Genomic DNA, 21,571 nt, shown 5'->3' on the forward strand with positions numbered 1-21,571 from the left:
TTTGGGAGTTATAAAACGGTGTTTTTAAATTCTACCATTTGGTTTATGTTTTTTTTTTTTTTAATACAGCAATATACAAGGAGAATTCACAATGCAATAAAATAAAAATTTCAAGCCTGAAAAGTAAATAGCCATGTGAGAGCAAGAGTCTTTTTTTGGTAGCTCTCCATGATGCACAGTGGGGAAAAGGGATCAAAAAAATCTAATTCTATAATGTGAATTTATGTAAGATTTTTACTCTACAAGACAAAGAATCAAGGCTATATACAAGCAAAAGCATAATAATTTATTTGAATCCACTGTTCCTTGAACAAAAGTAAAACTCAGACTTTTTTAATAAGTCATTTCCTTCAGTGTTTTACAAGTCTTTTAAAAAACTCCATTGGTGACTGACAACCTAGGAGAAGGCACACTCTTGCTTTTGTGACAATCATCTTTATTATTCCATGGTACAAATAGCAAGAAGGAAATTTGGGAATGAAAATTTGAAAGTGTAGTAATTTAAAATTTAATAAAGCCTGCTGAAGATTTTACAAATAAAAGTTTCCACACTTGTAGGTTAGATATGATACTGTCGGTGCTGAGGAAAGGGAAAGTATAGATTAGAACTAATTGAGCTTTGTAGGAAACATGATACAAAAAAGGTAATTGGAAAGTCCCGTCCTTTTCTGTCTTCTGTCGGCACGATAAAGACTGTCCAGTGGGAACTCCTGCCCCACCACGCTCCTCTGCAGCACAGTGCATTGTGGGTATGCCGGAAAACCTGCAGTCAGACTCTTATAAATGCCTTTATTCTGTGTTAAAAGGACCAGCGAGTAAGAGGCATCTGGCTTGATTTCTCCACTGATTCCAGATGAATATACATTTCCACCGCTTTCCTCAAAACGTGCGTTCCTTATTTCACTTAAATGCACTGCTTTGCCCGTGAATGCTTACCTAGTGAAGAGACATGCAAAATGTTCTACAGATTTCCAGGTCTACAGGTTGAAGAACCCTAAATTCGTTCATTCCCTTCTACAACTGCAAATAATGAGAGCTTTGAAGTAGTTCAAGAAAATTACATTTATAAGTCAATAAGTATAAAGAGTAAGCCATCACTCAATTCTGTAGATAATTTCTTTTTGAAACTAAAAGGTTGACTTACGTGAATGTCCTATGAGCAAGTTGGGTTTAAAACAAACTGTGCCAAGAGTGTTTAATGAGGTCGACAGACAGCATTTAAATAAATGCAGCCATGAATTCAATAAACAAATGACCGAGTACTAGAATATGAACACAGGCCAACTTACCAATTTGTTAAACACCAGTTCAGTTAGGTGATAGACACGTGTAGTAATGAAAACAACACTGCTAGAATAATAGTCCAAGAGCCAAAGGAAAAGTATTTTGGCTGTGTTTCTATCTCAGAACCAACTGTCAAACAGAGGTAAAGAAAGCAGTAAATTACAGTTCTTTACTCCAAGCTGGGAATGCTGGAGATTCACTACCTGTAATACTGCATTATTCATGAAATGGATCTCTGAATTTAATTGGATCTAGAGAATAAAACCATAGATCATAAGGAAAGAAAAATGATTTATTCATTTCCTTTCCCTAAACATAGGGAATGTTTATTCTATTGAGGAATACTTGTTCTACTAAGGATTACTGATCTTCAGTTAAAACAAGCGAAGAGGAGCCCACTAAGCTATGAAACCTTTAAAAGACTGTGTCTTATATTTAATCTCTATCCCTAGTACATAGTTAATGACCTGGAAATGTTTGTGGTTTGACTATAAAAAAAATACAAGTGAAAAACTGTTTCTGATGAAATAAAAAAATATTCTACCTGCTTGTTTTTTAAAATTTAGAATAGGTAGCCACATCTGTATTCAAGGAAAACAACAGTTTAAAAAAAATGTTGGCTCCCCTTTAGGATGAGCTGGAAGAGAAAAAGAGGAGAAAATATTTAAAAGCGATACTAGAGAGGAGGGAGACAGCCTTACAGAGAAGGAAATGGAAAGAGAAGGCAGATTCAGAGAGGGAAGACATCTCAGGATGGAGGTCAAGACAAAGACACACAAAGGGAACGTCCTCAGAAGACGGGGAGGAATGAGGTGAGAAGAGAAAGGCCAAGGAGACGGGGAGTGGGTGAAGAGGAAAAGTTAAAATTTTACATAACCTCCTTCTCCTTCGGCCTCTGTAACTCAGCTTGCCCCTTGCAAAGTCGAGATCAGTAGGTCACTTAGTCTCAGAAAGTGGGAACTTGAAATACTAGGAACTGGAGTTTATCTCACTCACCCTTGTCCTGCTCTTTGCAACGGCCCAGCTCCTGCAGACCTGCTTCATCAGGCCTGTCCAGGCAGGCATCCTCCTCCCCATCTTGGCTGCTGCTCCTGTGCACAAAACCCCTTCGTTTAAACCACCTATTAGCGGCTAGTGTTGCCCACTACAGTCTGTCTCTAAAAACTCTGTCATCCCTTTGTTCAGGGCTCGGAGCTTAGAGTGTTAACTCCTCTGGGCCTGCTGGTGTGATAAACCTGAGTTCTCCAGCTCTCCGAGCCTGGTGCTTGGTTTCTCGAGTACTGGTTTCTGCAACATTGGAAGCACTGGGGCTGGGAGTGTGTGTGTGTGTGTGGGAGTCTTGAGTGCACTGCCCCTGGAAGGAGCATGTCCTCAACAGCAGTTAAATAGTCCTTAATGAGCTTGAAAAAGAGCTTTTCTGCTGTATTTTCAACCTTCAAAGTTTATTTCTGAAATAAAATTTTATACTCTCAAGAAATTCTAGCGATATTGTTCATGTCTCAAAGCAGTCTAATTTCAGAGGATGATTTTTTTTTAATTTGAGGAGTCATTTTTTTTTCAGCGAATCATTTTATTTGGTGTTCTGATATGACAGCTGCCATACTCCACAGTTGAAAATCAATATTTATTTCATTATTTGGAGACTTAAAAGATAAATCTCAAGTCTTCCTTTGGTTTGTTTACAGGCTAACTGTCAAAATATAGAATAAAGGACATAAGAAAAACAAATGAATTTAAATAGGGCAAAATTTTTGCTTGGAAACCATCTTAAAATTAGGAAGCAGATAAAATCTTAAAATTAGGAGGAAGATCATACTCTCAAAATTCTATATAGTCCTTATTTTTAACAAAGAAAAATATCCCTTCATTTTCTATTCCAGACAGTAAAGAGGGTTAGGTATCATTTTAGAGAGGCTTTGTTTAACTGTCCTGGAATAACATTCCACTATGGTGTCCTACTGGAGAAGGCAATGGCACTCCACTCCAGTACTCTTGCCTGGAAAATCCCATGGACGGAGGAGCCTGGTGGGCTGCAGTCCACGGGGTCGCTAAGAGTCGGACATGACTGAGAGACTTCCCTTTCACTTTTCTCTTTCATGTGTTGGAGAAGGAAATGGCAACCCACTCCAGTGTTCTTGCCTGGAGAATCCCAGGGACGGGGGAGCCTGGTGGGCTGCCGTCTATGGGGTCACACAGAGTGGAACACGACTGAGGCGACTTAGCAGCAGCAGCAGCATGGTGTCCTGTAAGATTAATAACATAATGCTACAAAGCAATTTTCTTTTCTTTCCAAACGCGAAGCTCCCAGCTCTGTCAGGGTCTGCTCCTGGTTACCTGACTCCCTTTTCTCCAGGCTCCTTGAGACAAGAAGGATGCACTGATGGGGTCCTCTGAGGTGCACCGGTCACTTCTTCAGCCCTTAACTGAATGCACAGGCCCCCCGGGCTGGGTCTCCTCCCTGGAAGACCGTTTCCCAGGCATTCATCCGCTGCTGCTGCTGCTGCTGCTGCTAAGTCACGTCAGTCGTGTCCGACTCTGTGAGACACCATGGACAGCAGCCCGCCAGGCTCCCCCGTCCCTGGGATTCTCCAGGCAAGAACACTGGAGTGGGTTGCCATTTCCTTCTCCAATGCATGAAACTGAAGAGTGAAAGTGAAGTCACTCAGTTGTGTCCGACTCTTAGCGACCCCATGGTCTGCAGCTCACCAGGCTCCTCTGTCCATGGGATTTTCCAGGCAAGAGTACTGGAGTGGGGTCATCCACTGCTGGCTGCTATTTTTGGTATTTACCCAGAGGTGTGCACGAATTACTTTGCTAGAACTGTTTTCTTTTGCCAAAGGGGAAGTTCCTGTGTATGGTTATTGATGTTCTTTTCAAAGTCAATAAATGACAAATAAAGAAATGATGGACGATGATTCGTGGCAGTTATGCCTGAAGGCAGTTACAGCCCTCAAAAAAAGGAAGTTCATTTCATTATTCCAAAAGGCTGTTGGCATTAGTTTTTCCACCTATGGGAAGGGAAGGTGACTGCCTGGTGCCAGCCCCCAGGTTAACTGGATGAGCAGTTTCCGGGCTTTTCTTGGAGTGAGCCCAGTCCTTCACATGTGGTTCCGTTCACTTGAGAGTAGACTGCTTTGAATCTGTGAGAGGTGGGCATTTGATGGGGACAGTGTTGGGCACATTTTGCAGGGTTTTTTTTTTTTTTCCCCCCCTGGTCCTATTTGTAGTGATCTGCCTGACAATGTAGGAGATGCAAGAGACATGGGTTTGATCCCTGGGTCAGGAAGATCCCCTGGAGGGTGAAATGGTACCCCACTCCAGTATTCTTGCCTGGAAAATTCCATGGACAGAAGGGCCTGGTGGGCTATAGTCCACGGAGTCGCAGAGTCGGACACGGCTGAGCGACTGAACATGAACACACCCTTTGTAGTGATACTGCCTCTAAAACCACTACGTGTGTGCTTAGTCGCTGAAGTCGTGTCTGACTCTCTGCGGCCCCCATGGACTGTATGTAGCCTGCTATTCTCTGTCCATGGGATTATCCAGGCAAGAATACTGGAGTGGGTTGCCATTTCCTCTTCTAAAAACCCTACAGCCACTGGAAAATCAGCAAGATAACCAAGATGGCTTGAGAACTGGCCTAATGACCTCTTTCTTCTCCAGAAGTGGATTCATTTGGGGAAATGTTAGATTCTAGAGCTCTGGGTCTGGTCCACTGGCCCAAGTACTTGGCCCCAGAAGATACTTGTACGTTTGCCTGTTTTATTTCTTAGAGCTATTTTCAGGTGGGACAGTGTGTCCACATGTACGGGAGCCATAATTTCTGTTTTTAATGTATTTTTTCTTCTGAACCTTTCAGTAAACTCTGGGGACAGCAGGGGCTGAATCCTGAGCCCTCTCAATGTAGCATCATCAAAAGCAAGTTCGTACTTACTCTGGATGATCTTGCTGTTGGGCAGGGATGTGCTGAATAACTTCATAAATTGTGCTGTGCAAATCTTGCCCTGGTACACCATCAGAGGCTGGAACAGATCTCGCTGGCATCTAGAAAAATAGGGCACATTAAAAAAATTGGCAGACTAGCAAATGGAATTTCCACTATGCTACACGGCTGAAAACAACTGGAAGAGGTGATGATGAGAGAATTAGAACTGTTTAACTTCCCTTCATGGCCTTGCCGGTGGCTCAGTGCTAAAGAATCCACCTGCCAATGCAGAAGATGTGAGTTTGATCCCTGGGTAGGGAAGATCCCCTGGAGGAGGGCATGGCAATGCATTCCAGTATTCTTGTCTGGGAAAACCCATAAACAGAGAAGCCTGATGGGCTACAGTCCATGGGGTGGCAAAAGAGTCGGATATGGCTTAGCGACTAAAGAATAACAACTTTCCTTCAATATCTGTTTCCTCCTTGCTAAAGTTCCTTGCACTTACCCTATGGTAGTTTGTGCAGTGGCACAGAAGAGGAATAGCTGGGCAAACTATCACTTTTTCCCTCCATTTAAGCAAAAAGCTGGCAGTACTGTAAAGGAAGTGTAATAGAAAGAAAAGAAAACAGCAAAAGAGAAGATATCAGGATAGCTTAGAATTAAAGAGCATATATCACTATCCTTTATATTATACCTCAGTCTTAGCTTTTTGATACTAATTGAAAATCATGTGTGCAAAGGTGGTTTAGGAAAAAGAATAATGAATAGCCGGAAGCCCTTATCATGTGGCAAGTTAGTAAAGACAGTACCAAGAAATACAGAACATACAAGGGAAGATGGTTTGGTTTGAATGCAGTAATGGGCTTTAAAAGTAAAGACATAAAATGGAATACTAGATGCTTTTATACAATAAAATAAAACATACTATAAAAGCTTGTTAATTTAAAAAAAATAAAGGCTTGGATGAATGTGGAAAGTATAGTAGCATATGCTTGGTTAAGATCAACATGCATTTTATTATTGCAAGTGGCATTTTTGTTTCATTAACTCCTGTTTCTTATATTTGATGCTGTTATTCTTATAAATACTGCTTTCTTAGTCCTTAGCTAAAGTCTGGCTCCCCTCCTCGTCCCAACTCACCCTATGTTCATTGTACTTGTGGTCGCTTTCAGTCCTTTGTATTTATATAGTCCTACCTGTAGAGGACTCTGCACTATCCAGATGATCTGAAGAGTCCTTTATTTCATCCCCATTTGACTTGCCAGATCACTTTGGAACGTCTTAGCTTCAGGTTTTTCTGGAAACTTCCTATTTCCATTCTACTTGTTAAAGCTTTCACAACAGTCCTAGGCTATGTGATTCGATTCATACCATCAATTTTGTGTCTAGGGAACTTTGGTTCAGAGTCTGGACTTAAGATCAACTCTTGATTTTCTTTGGTATAGGGGTTTTCAGGGGCTATGAGAAAAGCAATCTACAGGACTCTCTGCTGTTGGGTGGTTAAGACTTTGCCTACCAATACAGTGAGTGCAGGTTCTATTCCTGGTGAGGGGCTAAGATCACACATGCCTCCTGGCCAAAATTCCAAAATGTAAAACAGAAGCAATATTGTAACAAATTCAATAAACACTTTAAAAATGGTCCACATCAAAAAAAAGTCTTTAAAAAAATTTTTAAAAAGCAATCTATATAGAAAATGACTAATTTACTTACCTAACCTAATACTAGAGCTGTTAGCAAGTAATAAATTTGTTCATTCCATGCCATTGCTTTCTGTACAATTCCCCAAAAGAAGTGCTAAATGGACAATGAAAGGTAGAGCAAATAGACAGAGAAGGAGTATTCATCATTTCATGTATCACGAGAAACTAAAAGATGGATTCTGATTTTTGAAAACTCATAAAGTTAGTAATTCATTCCCCTTCTTAATTTCAGTTTTGAGATCTTGGTAATGTTATTATTATTCCTTTCTCAAAGCCATTGCACTCAGCTTCTAATCTTCACACGATTCTGGCTGCTTCTAACATGGATCCTTCTCCCCCTCCTTCTTGGGTTGTTCATGTTGGTTTCTCACTTCTTCCCAAAGCACCTGGAACTGCCAATGAAAGACTCCAGCTGATTCCTCAGGAGTTTTCATCTCTGAAGATGGGTATGGTTCCAAATCGAGTTATTCCACTTACGACAGATTCCCCGGTGGCTCAGATGGTAAAAAATCTGCTTGCAATGCCGGAGACCTGGGTTTGATCCCTGAGTTGGGAACATCCCCTGGAGAAGGGAATGGCTACCCACTCCAGTATTCCTGCCTGGAGAATCCCATGGACAGAGGAGCCTGGTGGGCTACAGTCCATGGGGTCACAAAGAGTTGGATATGCCTAGGTGGCTAACACTTTCACTTTTCTCGTATGTAATCAAGCATTCATTTCTTGGCCTTAGGTTCTTTAGAACTGTAGCATTTTGAGTAGAGATCCTCTCAATACAATCTTAAAACTGAGTAGTGGTTAATTGCAAGAATAAATTTAAAGTTTCTTACATAGAACTCACCCCTTTCCAATGCATCCCTAGGAATAAAATATAACTTCAAAATTCATTTCCCGGTCTTATCAGGCTTCAGTTTCCTGCTTCTCCATTTAAAAGACATGCCTGAGAGGGGTGCTTGCTGTCATGATGAGGAGCTGTCTCTGAAATAACTGATCCACCAAATTATTTATTTTTGTCTTTTTGGTTGTAGAAGTGAATGGTGAGCCTATCCTGCCTGAGATGGAACAGGACACACAGACTTTGCAATGCCGTTTTGCCCTTTACCAGTGATGATGTGGATGCTGGTGCTATGACTCACCCACAAGAGGATGAAATTCCATCATTCCCCTGCCATTACTCACTGGCATTTGAGAAATAAAGCCTGTGGCCAGGTAACTTGCTGGATGAACCTCAGAACCTTAGAATTCTCGAACAAGTGAGACAACCAATCCCAAATGGCAAATAGTTTTTAAAAATGGAAATGAAAATGCCCAAGAGGCAAGTAGTTCATTTCAGGGGCCCCTTTCTTAGGTGAACTATCACAGGGGAATAAGGAAACAGGAAAGATCAATTGTATATAAATCTATAAAAATGTTAATGAGCCGATTAGCTCAGAGAAACATTCTATTTGTCTCTTAAACAAAATTGATTGCTTCAAAGACCTTGTCTGTGCAGACTGAAAAAAAAAGCTTCAACTGTATAAAAGTTCTCTTGCACCTTCAGAAAAAAATAAAAATATGTACCTGCATATTTTGGGTTTCTACACTACCTTTCTTCTGAAGAACATAAAGTACCTGTATAATCAATTGTCTCTGCAATGTCCTCAGGAGATATGAGGGGGAATTAAAGAGGAAACTAAATGACAGAGAGAGTCAGTGAAGAGAGAGTCCACTTATCAAAGTGATTCAGAATGATTTAAACCAGGGTCTCTCCGTCCCTCTTTTATTCAATTCTTTTGACCTTCAACCGAGCTAATTCTCTCTCCACTGAGCTTACCAGGTAAAGAATGCTTATGAATTCGTGCAATTTCCTTATTTGTGTTAGCCTTTTTGATAGAGGCTTAGAAAGACACTTTAGCTCCCCAGATCCGGCACCGTCATTCCTTATAGAGTGAGTCAATACGGCTGAGGGTAGCGCAGCCATTGGACTGCAGCGCCCCCATGTTCAAAGGAAGGCTGCTTACACCTCTGCTGAAGCAGAATGCTACTGCTAGGATAAGCAGCCTCTAGAAAACCAACCCTGGCAACACCAGAAGCATCTGGAAAAGCAACAAATTCGTATATTCCAAAGTCATCCAGCGCATCCTCGTGGCCTGAAATGGAAAACAAATACTCCTTACAAACCAGATGCCTTGAACTGCGATCGTTATACTTTTTTTTTTTTTAAAGAAACCTTTATAAAGTGATCTTTATGGTTTGCTTCAAGTGGTATGTGTATAAAACCAATTTAACATTTCCCATTGACTCAATGGACATGAAGTTGAGCAAACTCTGGGAGAGAGTGAAGGACAGGGAAGCCTGGCTTGCTGCAGTCCATGGGGTTACAAAGAGCTGGACACGACTGAGTGACTGAACAACAACAACAATCCTCTATAGTCATGCTGCCACCAAGTAGTACTGGAAATCACTCCTTTTGAAGCTCAGAACTGAAACTGAATTGGGACAATTATTCTTAAAGTCTGATGTAGGAACAGTGGTGTATCATATATATTCAAATAAACACATGTGGGCAGCCTTGCCCTTTGTAACTTTCAGTTACCGGAGACTTATAGCCACCAAGGCCTCAATCTGTTGATCACAGCAGCTCTTAATCCACCCATAATATTGCTGTATCCTGGTAGATCTAACAGAGTCCACCAGGACTAATAATAAAAAAATAAGCGACTAAGAGCTTCCCTTGTGGCTCAGCTGGTAAAGAATCCACCTGCAATGTGAGAGACCTGGGTTCGATTCCTGGGTTGGGAAGATCCCCTGGAGAAGAGAAAGGCTACCCACTCCAGTATTCTGGCCTGGAGAATGCCATGGACTGTATAGACCGTAGGGTCACAAAGAGTTGAACGTGACTGAGCAACTTTCACTTCACTTCATGGCTGCCTATGTATACAATAGAATACACAAGTCCAGTAGCACCTAAACTATCATCTGTACAATGTAGGGTGGCTCTTCCAGATAGTCTCTGGGAGCTTTCAGAACTCTGACACTTTATTATTTGTGAGAAAGGACTAGATACGGGGAAGAAGACCCATGTTTACTAAGAATCCAGGCATTGTATTAGGCACTTATTACACTGGATTTAATTCTCAGAGCAATCCTGAGAGGGTGTTATGAGCTCTATTGTAGAGATGAGTTGAGGTCAGGAAAAATAATTTTCCCAAGGTGACATTGGGGAGAAGAGGCACATATGGGACAGAAATCCTGCTCCTTTGACTCTAAGGCCTGAGCAAAAACCCCACTGTTAACATAACAACTCAGGCGGGAGTCAGAAGTGATGGCAGTGAGGGGCACCCCTAGGGTCGGAGAAGCTGCAACCTGGGGGACCTCCCTTTCCTCTTCTCCCTGGACAGGAGCTGCCAGCACTGTGTCTGCTTTACAAACTGACACAGCAAGAGAACACTTGGGCAGTTCCAAAGTTGTAAGAGGATCAATGGAATATGGGTCAATGATGGTGGGCGAAGGGTAGTCTCTCTGAGCCTGAGTTCTCTTGCCTGTAAAATGGTGTTGAAAGTGTCTTTTGGGGCTTATCTACAAATCTATGTGACCTACAGAAAACTTATACAAGGGATAGCACTTCGTGAAGTGAGGGCAGTCACCCTAGGAGGGGATGAATTCTGTTATCTCAATAGTACATTTTATAGAATAGTTAATATTAACAATATATATTAATAATGATAATACACAGCCCCTCTCAGCCTGGCCATTACCTGAAAATGTTCGTGCTTTCCTGTATTCTGTTTCTGGCCTGAAAAAGACAAATTGGTGTTTCTGTCAGTCTTAATCATTGAGGAGAAAGCATTCAAGAGAAAAATTATTTTCATAGAAACATATGCATTACCTGCCTTCTAGCTTTTGTTTTATAACTAAAAACCAAGAAAGAAAAAAACACAGTAAGATACTTTTTAGTATACATATAAACCATTCATATATATATTTAAAAATTTAACCTACCTTTGTAGGGTTGAAATTTTTTCCATAAGAAAAGAAGACACATGGATATAATCAAAAAGAGTGATACTCCAGTTATACTTGCTAAAGGGGACAATGATTTCCCTTTCTGTGCAAGCTTCTCTATTCCTAAATAAAAAGACAAGTATATTTTAATATTTTTATTAAAGATCAATAATAAATTATTATATAGCTTGACTTTATGCTTTATTCTAAATGAAACAGTATTGCAAATGTATATATATTACACTACACACACACACACACACACACATATACACACATACAGAGTCTGAGCAAGACCGAACAGAAGGAATACATTTATTTGAGAATACACACTAAACCTTCTAAGGATATTTATGATTGGAAATGTGGTGAGCTGTTCAGGATAATATGCTTATGTTATACTAGATGTAGCAAATAGCTCATGTCATATTTTTCAATAGTGTTTGCTAGCATGTAAGTTGGATCTGTTTGAGCTCATTGTATGAACATCCCCAGATGCTAGGCTGCTCTCTCTCTCTCTTCCCATCTCACTTTTTTTTTTTAATTTATTCCTTTATTTCTCATGTGTTCCCCATCCTGAACCCTCCTCCCTCCTCCCTCCCCATACCATCCCTCTGGGTCGTCCCAGTGCACCAGCCCCAAGCATCCAGCATCGTGCATTGAACCTGGACTGGCATCTCGTTTCATACATGACATTTCACATGTTTCAATGCCATTCTCCTAAATCTTCCCACCCTCTCCCTCTCCCACAGAATCCATAAGCCTGTTCTATACATCAGTGTCTCTTTTGCTGTCTCGTATACAGGGTTATCGTTACCATCTTTCTAAATTCCATATATATGCGTTAGTATACTGTATTGGTGTTTTTCCTTCTGGCTTACTTCACTCTGTATAATAGGCTCCAGTTTCATCCACCTCATTAGAACTGATTCAAATGTATTCTTTTTAATGGCTGAGCAATACTCCATTGTGTATATGTACCACAGCTTTCTTATCCATTCATCTGCTGATGGACATCTAGGTTGCTTCCATGTCCTGGCTATTATAAACAGTGCTGCGATGAACATTGGGGTACACGTGTCTCTTTCCCTTCTGGTTTTTTAACACCGTTCATGTATGTGGATTTTCTAGAGTGGTGGTGAGCAATGAAGTAGTGAAGCAAGAGGAGAGGTGTTAAGTTTAAATCATTACTAATTTTTGACCAATAAAGAGATTTTAATCTCTAAAATAAAATATGTGTGATTGTCAATAGAATATTTTAAGTCCCACTTTTGACTACAATTTACTTTGGTTTGCAAGTCATTCCTTTTGTTAATATTCCTATATAAAATATAAGTGCTAATAGCTAACACCTGTTGAGTGCTTACATCAGGCTCCATTCTAAGAGTTCACGATACATATTAACCCCTGGATGTCACAACAATGCTATTAGGGAGGCCTCAGAGGGTAAAGAATCTGCCTGCAATGCAGGCAGACCCGGGTTTGCAATGCAGACCTGGGTTCCATCCCTGGGTTGGGAAGATCCCCTGGGGGAGGGCATGGAAACCCATTCCAGTATTCTTGCCTGGAGAATCCCCATGGACAGAGGAGCCTGGCAGGCTACAGACCATGGGGTCGCAAAGAATTGGACACGACTGAGTGACTAAGCACAGCACAGCACATTATTAGTATTATGCCCTCTTAGAGATGGGGAATCCGAGGCTTCCCTGGGGTCACTCAGGAAGTAAGTGGCAGAGTCCAGATGAGACCCCAGACTTGACACTCTGTGCTTCATTTTGATGCTGTTTTGACAAAATTTACTAAGTATGGCAAAGTTGACACTAGTTTCAGACTACAACATGCTTAGTCAGAGAGTTAATCTATGAAGTGGAAATTGTTGTGACCTTCAACAAAAGCAAGTAACAGATGTCTTCCATATTACATGTGAATCAGGTATTGATGTGGACTTGAATGGTGGTAGCTGCCCATCTCAGTCCAGTTGAATGTGGGGGTGACAGCCATGGGATGTCACTTCCCTTCTGCCATGGTGGAGAACAGCTTGGAGTATCTGGGTGTGGTGAAGAACACGGTGGAGACTCAACTCTGCAATAAATATCCAGCCTGCATCCTGTCGACTTCTACCACAAAGACTTGGCTGAGGCCTCCAGCAGCCAAGATAAGGATGAACACTTAATCTTTCCTTTCTTTCACTGTGGACCTATATATACTCTCAGCTTTTCTACCTACAACACTTGCACTTTTTAATCTTCCCTGAATCTTGTTATAATGTAGTATATATCATGTATGTTAAACTCCAGTTAAAAAGTCAGGGGAATCATGATATCTCCTTGAATTGCTCTTGTTGGAGAAGACTCTTGAGAGTCCCTTGGACTGCAAGGAGATCCAACCAGTCCACCCTAAAGGAGATCAGTCCTGGTGTTCATTGGAAGGACTGATGCTGAAGCTGAAACTCCAGTACTTTGGCCACCTGATGCGAAGAGTTGACTCATTGGAAAAGACCGTGATGCTGGGAAAGATTGAGGTCAGGAGGAGAAGAGGATGACAGAGGATGAGATGGCTGGATGGCATCACCAACTCAATGGATATGGGTTTGGGTGAACTCCAGGAGTTGGTGATGGACAGGGAGGCCTGGCATGCTGCAGTTCATGAGATCACAAAGAGTCAGACACAACTGAGCAACTGAACTGAACTGATATTCCCTTTAAGTCCTTAAGAGTTTAAGCAAGTTGCTTTTCATCACCAAAATCTTTACTATTTTAGATGGTTTGTTTATATGTTTCTGGTAGGTATTCAGAGAACTGTGTTCTTAAAATGTTCCTTTTTTTTTCTTTACATGTTTTTAAAAATCTGTTTATTTGTTTAGGCTGTGTTGGGTCTTTGTTGCTGTGTGAGGCTTTCTCTCGTTGCAGTGAGTGGAGGCTGCGCTCCAGTTGCGGTGCTCGGGCTTCTCCTTGCAGTGGCTTCTCTGGTTGCGGAGCGTGGGCTCGACGGTGCAGGGCTTCAGTAGCTGTGGCACATGGGCTCAGTAGCTGTGGCACACGGACTCTGGAGTGCGCAGGCTGCAGTGGTTGTGGTCTGTGGGCTTAGCTGCGCGGCGGCATGTGGGTTATTCCCACACCAGGGATCAAACCTGTGTCTCCTGCGTCGGCAGGGGGATTCCTAACCACGGGGCCACCAGAGAAGTCCTCAAAATGTTATTTTTATGGCATTACAATAGCTATGTAATATTTACTGCCTTTAAACAGGTTGTAAATTAAACTTTTTTCAACTTTGGGTCGAAGAAATAAAATCAAGGTAGTATAAAATGAACTAGAATTGTAACTTATTGGTTTTGATCTAGACCAAAACATCACAAAACTTATTAGAAATTTTTCTTCCTTTTCTCTCGGTTAATAATTTGTAGAAAAAGTTACACTCTCCCACTGTTAGAATGCTGGCCTTTTAGTTGGTAACTGTTGTAGCCTTTGGGTGATCACTGCTTGAGGTCTAGGCCTTTCTTCAGATACCGTGCTCCTACTTCACAGGTTTGTTTTCTCTAAAGAGCTGGGCAGTGCTGAATGCGCTGCTTACTTCTAAGGGCCTGGATTTTCACAGCAGTAAAATGAGGAGGCTGGAGTGACTGGCCTTTAAGTTCTCTTGTTGCTTGGATATTATATGATTTGAGGCAGCCAAGAGGTTTTACATGAAGTTTACGCAAATAGGACACTATATGCAATGGTATGGAGAAGACTCTTGAGAGTCCCTTGGACTGCAAGGAGATCAAATCAGTCCATTCTAAAGGAAATCAATCCTGAATATTCACTGGAAGGACTGATGCTGAAGCTGAAGCTCCAATACTTAGGCCACCTCATTTGAAAAGACCCTGATGCTGGGAAAGATTGAAGGCAGGAGGAGAAGGGGACGACAGAGAATGAGATGGTTGGATGGCATCACAGACTCAATGGATGCAAGTTTGAGCAAACTCCAGGAGATGGTGAAGGACAGGGAAGCCTGGAGTGTTGCAGTCCATGGGGTTGCAAAGAGTTGGACATGACTGAGCGACTGAACAACAACAAGAACAACAATGCAGTGGTAAGTTAATAACTGAGTATCAAAAAAGCTATATGCGCATATCCACATACAAAAGTTATAAATTTTACTGATGTGAAGGATGTGTGGCCTAATTTAGAATTAATAATAAAGTATGCAATACTCTTTATTGCTAATTCCAGATATCTAACTGATTCTTATGGCTTGTTTTTGTTGATTTTTGCTGAACTTGTGTATTTTCAACCATATTTTGAAACAATTAGATTTCAAATAAATGCTTGGTTATTATCCAATTCAGCAAAGAAATAGTTTACATCAAAGATAAACAAGTGTAACTTCACCATGAATGTTGGTTGACATTTATGAAGATGAACCTGAAACAATGGTGACATTTGTTGGAACTTCATTTAACGGTAATTTGAAAAACTGCTTTGTTAAACTGGATAATAGTTTTCAAATACTGGAAGAACTCAAATATTTTTTGGCCATATATAATGTAATGGCTATGGAAACAATGCACTTTCAAATTTTCTCTGTATTATCATTTCATCACTTAAGTGTAACAATCAACAATTTTTCCATCACTCTCATATATGGCAACAATTTTATTAATTGAATAATATCCCCTGAATTCTGTAGTTGTTGTGTGCAATATTCATATTATTTCATTTAGGTCAAATTGTTTTTCTTTATTATTGTTAGGTTTTTGACTGCTTGTTCTATCAGTCACTGACAGGAATATGTTAAAATCTCCCACTCTGTGGATTTTTCTATTTCTCTTGTCAATTTTTGCTATTTATTAGATGTACTTGGATGCTATTCTAGTAGATGCATATAAATTCAGAATTTTTATATCTTCCTGCTGAACAGATCACTTCATTTTTATGAAATGTCCATTTTTAACCTGAAGTAATATTTCTTAAGAAATATATCTAATTCTTATCTAATTTCTTTGGTATTAGTGTGGCCACACCAGCTTTCTTTGGACCATTTGCATGGCTTTTTTGTTCACTCATTTACTTTCAGCATCCTTTATATAATTTATATCTCTTATAAGTATTAAATAGTATTTTAATACCTAGCTTTACAATACTTGTCTTTTAGTTGGAATATTTAGTCCATTAATATATAATGTAATTATTAATATATTTTGGTTTCTAACTATAATCTGATTTTTTTCTACATATCCTACATTTTTGCTGTCTCCTTTTTTGTCTTAATTTGGTTTTATTAGGAGTTTATTTTATTCCTCTTTTCCTCTCTATTTGTTTGTTATACACTTTTTGTCTCTTAGATTTTAGAGATGAAAAAATAATCTAACCAGAATTAATACTTTTAGGCAAAATATTCTATGACATAAATCACAGCAATATTTTCCTATATTAGTCTGCCAGGGCAAAAGAAATAAAAGCAAAAAAACACAGTGAGACCCAATAAAACTTCTAAGTTTTTGCACACTCAGCAAAGGAAACCATAAACAAAATAAAGAAGCAACTTAAGAACTGGGGAAAAATATTTGCAGATGATGCAACCAACAAAGACTTAATTCCAAAATATATAGATAGCTCATACAGCTCATTATCAAAAAACCAAAAAACTCAATCAAAATATGGACAAAAGACATAGATATTTCTTCAAAGAAGACATACAAATGGCCAACAGTCACATGAAAAGATGCTCAACATCACTGATTATTAGAGAAATGCAAATCAAAACAATGCAGTAATAACAACTTTCATATTAAAGATGTTCAAGCTAAAATTCCAATATAGGTCTCAAATTTAATTTAGTAGTGCTGACTACAATTCTCTGCTCTTTCTACCACTTTTGCCTGACCATTATATGAGAAATAGAAATTCGTTAAATCATTGCACCCAAATCTACTTGGTTCTACCAACTGGAACTACAACAAATAAATCAGACCCTGCATGATGCCACATCGATTGTTTGATGAAGCTCTTACTTCTCCCCTGAGAAGTCTCTTCTTCAGATCCAGTATCTCCAGATGATACTCTTTATGTGACTGATTTTCACATTCTCTACCATTTCAGAAGTACAATTTTAGAAGCTCAACAAAGCTATTCAATTTTACTTCTCAAGTATAAATTCAGAAGGACCCGTACTCTGGTGTGGCTATCAATAAGACAGAGGCAAACAGAATGGTCTGAGACACCAGCAGTGATACAAAAGCAAAGTAACAGCAGAAAAAAATTGATAAGAAATGCTAAATAATAAAGTGGCATGATTTAAGATACAGCATATTACTTGGGCACCACTTTTAGCAAGTGAATTCTCTTATTTGTTCATTTTAGATCCAATTACTGAAATAAAAATTAGCCAATTTTCAGATATACACAATCAAATTTAGGTGCATTATATATGTATAAAACCAAATGTACATTTGTTTCCCATTTATTTGGTATGGGTATGTCATATCAGTAATAATGAAAATAATAAAAGGAATTAAAAGATGAAGAAACAGTTTCAGAGAAATGAAAATACACGTCATAGTCAGTAAGTCCTAGAATGGAGACTGGAGAAATACATTTTTTCCCTGATTGCAAAAAATTTAATGGTTTTAACAATTGGCAGGTAGGCTCAATATATTCACTTTTTCCTCTAAACTTTTCTAACACCAGGTTTGATGTACTCCAACTCTCTCACTTCTTGATAGCCAGACTGCCTTCACTAAAATTCAATATCCCCTAGTCCCTAGAAATAAATTCAATGCTAATTTATTTGGGTCAACTGTTTACAATACACTTTACAATGAAAAATATTTTAATATAGTCTCAGCTGTTTTTCCCCTTCATCTTGAAAACATGCTAATAATTATTATTTCAGAGTGTTTCTCGTAATGCTGAAGTTACACTCTGGCATACACTGGCTCTGCCAGGCGCTCCTATGATTCTGATGCCTTGTAGTAGGTTCAACAACAAGGACTGGATGTTTAAATGAGATAAGACACATCTCCTCCCCTCTCCTGCATTTTTAAATTTTTGTCTCTTTTACTTTGTGTTTCCCGGAATGACAGAATTTGTACATTCTGTCCTAGAGGGGATCCAACGCATTCTCTTTAGCATTACTTCCTTATTTCTTCAGGCTCCTTCCTTATTGCCCTCTAGCCTCTCTCCCCTTTGGCTTCTGTTAGCCCTCCATCAGAAAGTATCCTGAGGTGACTAGCACCTGTCAGCTCTAAACCTTGGCCATGGCTAAGGCCAAGTATCCTCTCCCTGGAGACTGAAGAAGAGAGGCAATCCTTTTCTCAGAACTAATGATCTTCCCTGTTTAGGCCCCCTTCTCCTCTAGAGCACCCTGATTCTCTCAACACACTTCTCATACATGGAATCTAGAAAAACGGTACTGATGGACCTATCTGCAGGGCAGGAATAGAGACGCAGACGTAGAGAATGGCCGTGTGGGCACAGTGGGGGAGGAGAGGGCGGGACGAACTGAGAGCGTAGCACTGTGTCAGTCTATCTCTACGCTACCATGTGTAAAATGCACAGCTAGTGGGAAGCTGCTGTATAAAACAGGGAGCCCAGCCCAGTGCTCTGTGCTGACCTAAAGGGCTGGGGTGGGGGTGGGGTGGTTGGGAGGCTCAAGAGGGAGGGGTGTATATATATATATATATATATATATACACATATATATGTATGTATGTATGTATATATGCTTGTGAGTGATTTGTGTTGTTGTTGTATGGCAGAAACCATACAATCCTAAAGAAAATCCAGTCCATCCTAAAGGAAATCAGTCCTGAATATTCACTGGAAGGACTGATGCTGAAGCTGAAACTCCAATATTTTGGCCACCTGATGCGAAGAAGTGACTCATTGGAAAAGATCCTGATGCTGGGAAAGGTTGAAGGCAGGAGAAGAAGGGGATGATGGAGGATGAGATGGTTGGATGGCATCACCAACTCAATGGACGTGAGTGTGAGCAAGCTCTGGGAGTTGGTGATGGATAGGGAAGCCTGGTGTGCTGCAGTCCATGGGGTCACAAAGAGTCAGACATGACTGAGTGACTGAAATGAACTGATGGCAGAAACCAACACCAATTGTAAAGCAATTATCCTCCAATTAAAAACAAAACAAAACAAAGCAAAACACTGCTTCTCTCCACCAGAATACACAAAACTTACCAGGTTCAGTATTTGACATTTACAAAATGAAAAATGCCAGATTTGTCCAGGATGAAATCAAGTGGCACAATTGCTGTGGCATCAGCTCCCAGGCGAGTGTGCTGAGGAGAGGATTTCTAGAACCCAGACTGCAACTAAGACGACAGGGGAATTCTGACCTCACTGCCACAGAGAACGTACAGGAATCCCAAATGTGGTTCTGGACACTTGCAGCAGCTCCCCTCTTCCTTCTTTCAGAGAATTCTGTACTCTTTAGCACATAGCATGCCATTCTCCCCCTTATTTAAACACGATTGACTCATTTACTAAAGCCCTAGTGCAAATGCTATTTGCCCCCTCCTTAGGCAAACAAATAAAATGAAATAACATATTAAGTGCAAATATAGGCAAGAGGTGTGGTATCCATGGTATCGCAGCCCTGCTGTTTGAGAGACTGCACCTACAACAAGACAGCCATATGCCACCAGTCAGCTTGTCTATTTCTAGATCAGAATGGAGTCCTGAGGTCGCTCCCATCCAGTCTGTAAGCTGATTATGGCCAGTGATTCATGTTCCTATGGCAATGAAGATGGCCTCCTGGGGGCATGCTATTTCCACCCCCTACCACAGCCCCACCCGACAGACACAGTTGTTCTGTGATAGATGCTCAGGGGATGTCACCTAAGGCTCCAGGGTCTGGATGTAAGGGTTGCAGCTCATCTCAGTTGTTATCCTCCATGATCTAAAGTGAAATACATCTCCTGGAGATCTTAACCAGAGAAATTTCTAGGTAGTTAACAGAAATCAGTAAATTCATTTTCCTGCCTAGGAGTAGGGTCATTTTGCCATTCTCTTCTTTAGGAAAAGTTGTGCAAATAGATACTAAAAAATTAGAGATTTTGCTGGATCACATACAAAAATATTTCTACTATGGCTAAATCTCAAATTGTGGCCATGTGACTCTTGAGAACTCTAATAACTTGTACATTGGAATGTTGTCATGAAATGTGAACATTTGAATTCTGATTATAAACATTTTAATTTTATGTATATTGCATGTCACAATAGTGATTTAGACCCAGTTAAATTTTAAAGTAGGGATACTTGCATTCAAGAAAGTCTTTAATTACGGTAATAAAATCGTTGTTCTTCCAAAATATGAATGCTAAGTTATTACTTTAATTGCTATTCTTTTCTTGAAAGTTACATACTAGGTATTACTTTTAGTTACAAATATTTCGTTATTTCTCACTAATATGAAAGTATACATGTCTGGATAAACCAGAGTATCTATTTGTTTATAGCATAAAGTTAGTTAAGGTGATAAAATACTATCTTGTACAAATATGTGACATATCCTGTATATATGTGACATATTTTTTAGACATTGATACTCTCAGTCAACGTCAAGGGAGACAGTTTACTCAGTGGTTAAAAAAAGGGGTTTTGAATTCAGATATTACTTTATCACTGACTAGCTGGGTGACTGCCTATTTCCCCTGTTTTCTTTAGGATATCTCTACTAAGATACAGAGAGGTCCACTGATAACTTAGATGTGAATCATAGTCCAAAGAGGGGGGAGGCACCATCTGGTTTAGTCTTAAACGGGCAGGAAAACATAGAGCTAATAGCCACATTCTCTAGTCTTCCTCTCCTGAACTGAAAGTCCCTATCAAATAATCAAAACCTTTGATTATTTCTAGTGCTTGTTGTTTTCTTTCCAAATTTATGACTACATAGTCATCTTTGACTCCTTCTTCCTTTGCCTCTCGTGTCTTATTGCTGAGTTTTTTTGATCGGCCACATTCTTTGCCTCATTACAAACAAAGATGTTCTGTTTCTTACAACTGCTGCTGCTGCTGCTGCTGCTGCTAAGTCACTTCAGTCGTGTCTGAAGCCCACCAGGCTCCCCCGTCCCTGGGATTCTCCAGGCAAGAACACTGGAGTGGGTTGCCATTTCCTTCTCCAATGCATGAAAGTGAGAAGTGAAAGTGAAGTCGCTCAGTTGTGTCCGACTCTTAGCCACCCCATGGACTGGAGCCCACCAGGCTCCTCCATCCGTGGGATTTTCCAGGCAAGAGTACTGGAGTGGGGTGCCATTGCCTTCTCCGGTTTCTTACAACTAGACTCTGGTTATGTCAAATGTAACTTGGTTTTAAAAATATCTCAAAGGCAGACATCTCACCATTCTAAATTATTTTGCATTTTCCACAGATATTAATATAGGTAGCTCATCAGAATGGATGGTCAGTAAGTGTTCAGCTGACAGTTACAAATGATGTCCAATGTTTTCATGTAGGTTGTTGTTGTTGATTCCCTAAGTCATGACCCACTCTTTTGCGGCCCCATGGATGTAGCCCGCCAGGCTCCTCTGTCCACGGGATTTTCCAGGCAAGAATACTAGAGTGGGTTGCCATGTCCTTCTCCAGGGGATCTTCCTGACCCAGATCAAAACTGCAACTCCTGTTTAGCAGGTGGATTTGGACTCTTTACCACTGAGCCACCTGGTTTGTTTTTACCTTTAA

The 21,571-nt window shown here is 40.2% G+C and overlaps 1 protein-coding gene across 7 annotated transcripts in view; it reads right to left on the reverse strand.

Moving 5' to 3' along the window:
* Positions 1-265: 265 nt before the first annotated feature.
* HEPACAM2 (HEPACAM family member 2) overlaps positions 266-21,571 on the reverse strand; it is a 60,232-nt gene continuing 38,926 nt past the window's right edge. For 4 of the 7 annotated variants that reach the window (XM_061413453.1, XM_061413447.1, XM_061413449.1 and 1 more), the window contains exons 5-11: positions 10,891-11,016; positions 10,778-10,802; positions 10,647-10,684; positions 8,965-9,038; positions 5,219-5,328; positions 2,281-2,375; positions 266-936 (exon numbers count right to left, since the gene is read on the reverse strand). In XM_061413453.1, the coding sequence (XP_061269437.1) occupies positions 905-936; positions 2,281-2,375; positions 5,219-5,328; positions 8,965-9,038; positions 10,647-10,684; positions 10,778-10,802; positions 10,891-11,016 (500 nt within the window). In that variant the 3' untranslated portion in view covers positions 266-904. Of the gene's footprint in view, positions 937-2,280; positions 2,376-5,214; positions 5,329-8,964; positions 9,039-10,646; positions 10,685-10,777; positions 10,803-10,890; positions 11,017-21,571 lie in introns of those variants that run through there. The other 3 variants (XM_061413451.1, XM_061413452.1, XM_061413450.1) reach the window with 2 other exon arrangements.

The sequence above is a fragment of the Bos javanicus genome, chromosome 4, assembly GCF_032452875.1.
Source record: "Bos javanicus breed banteng chromosome 4, ARS-OSU_banteng_1.0, whole genome shotgun sequence".
In the NCBI taxonomy this organism is placed as follows: Eukaryota; Metazoa; Chordata; class Mammalia; order Artiodactyla; family Bovidae; genus Bos; species Bos javanicus.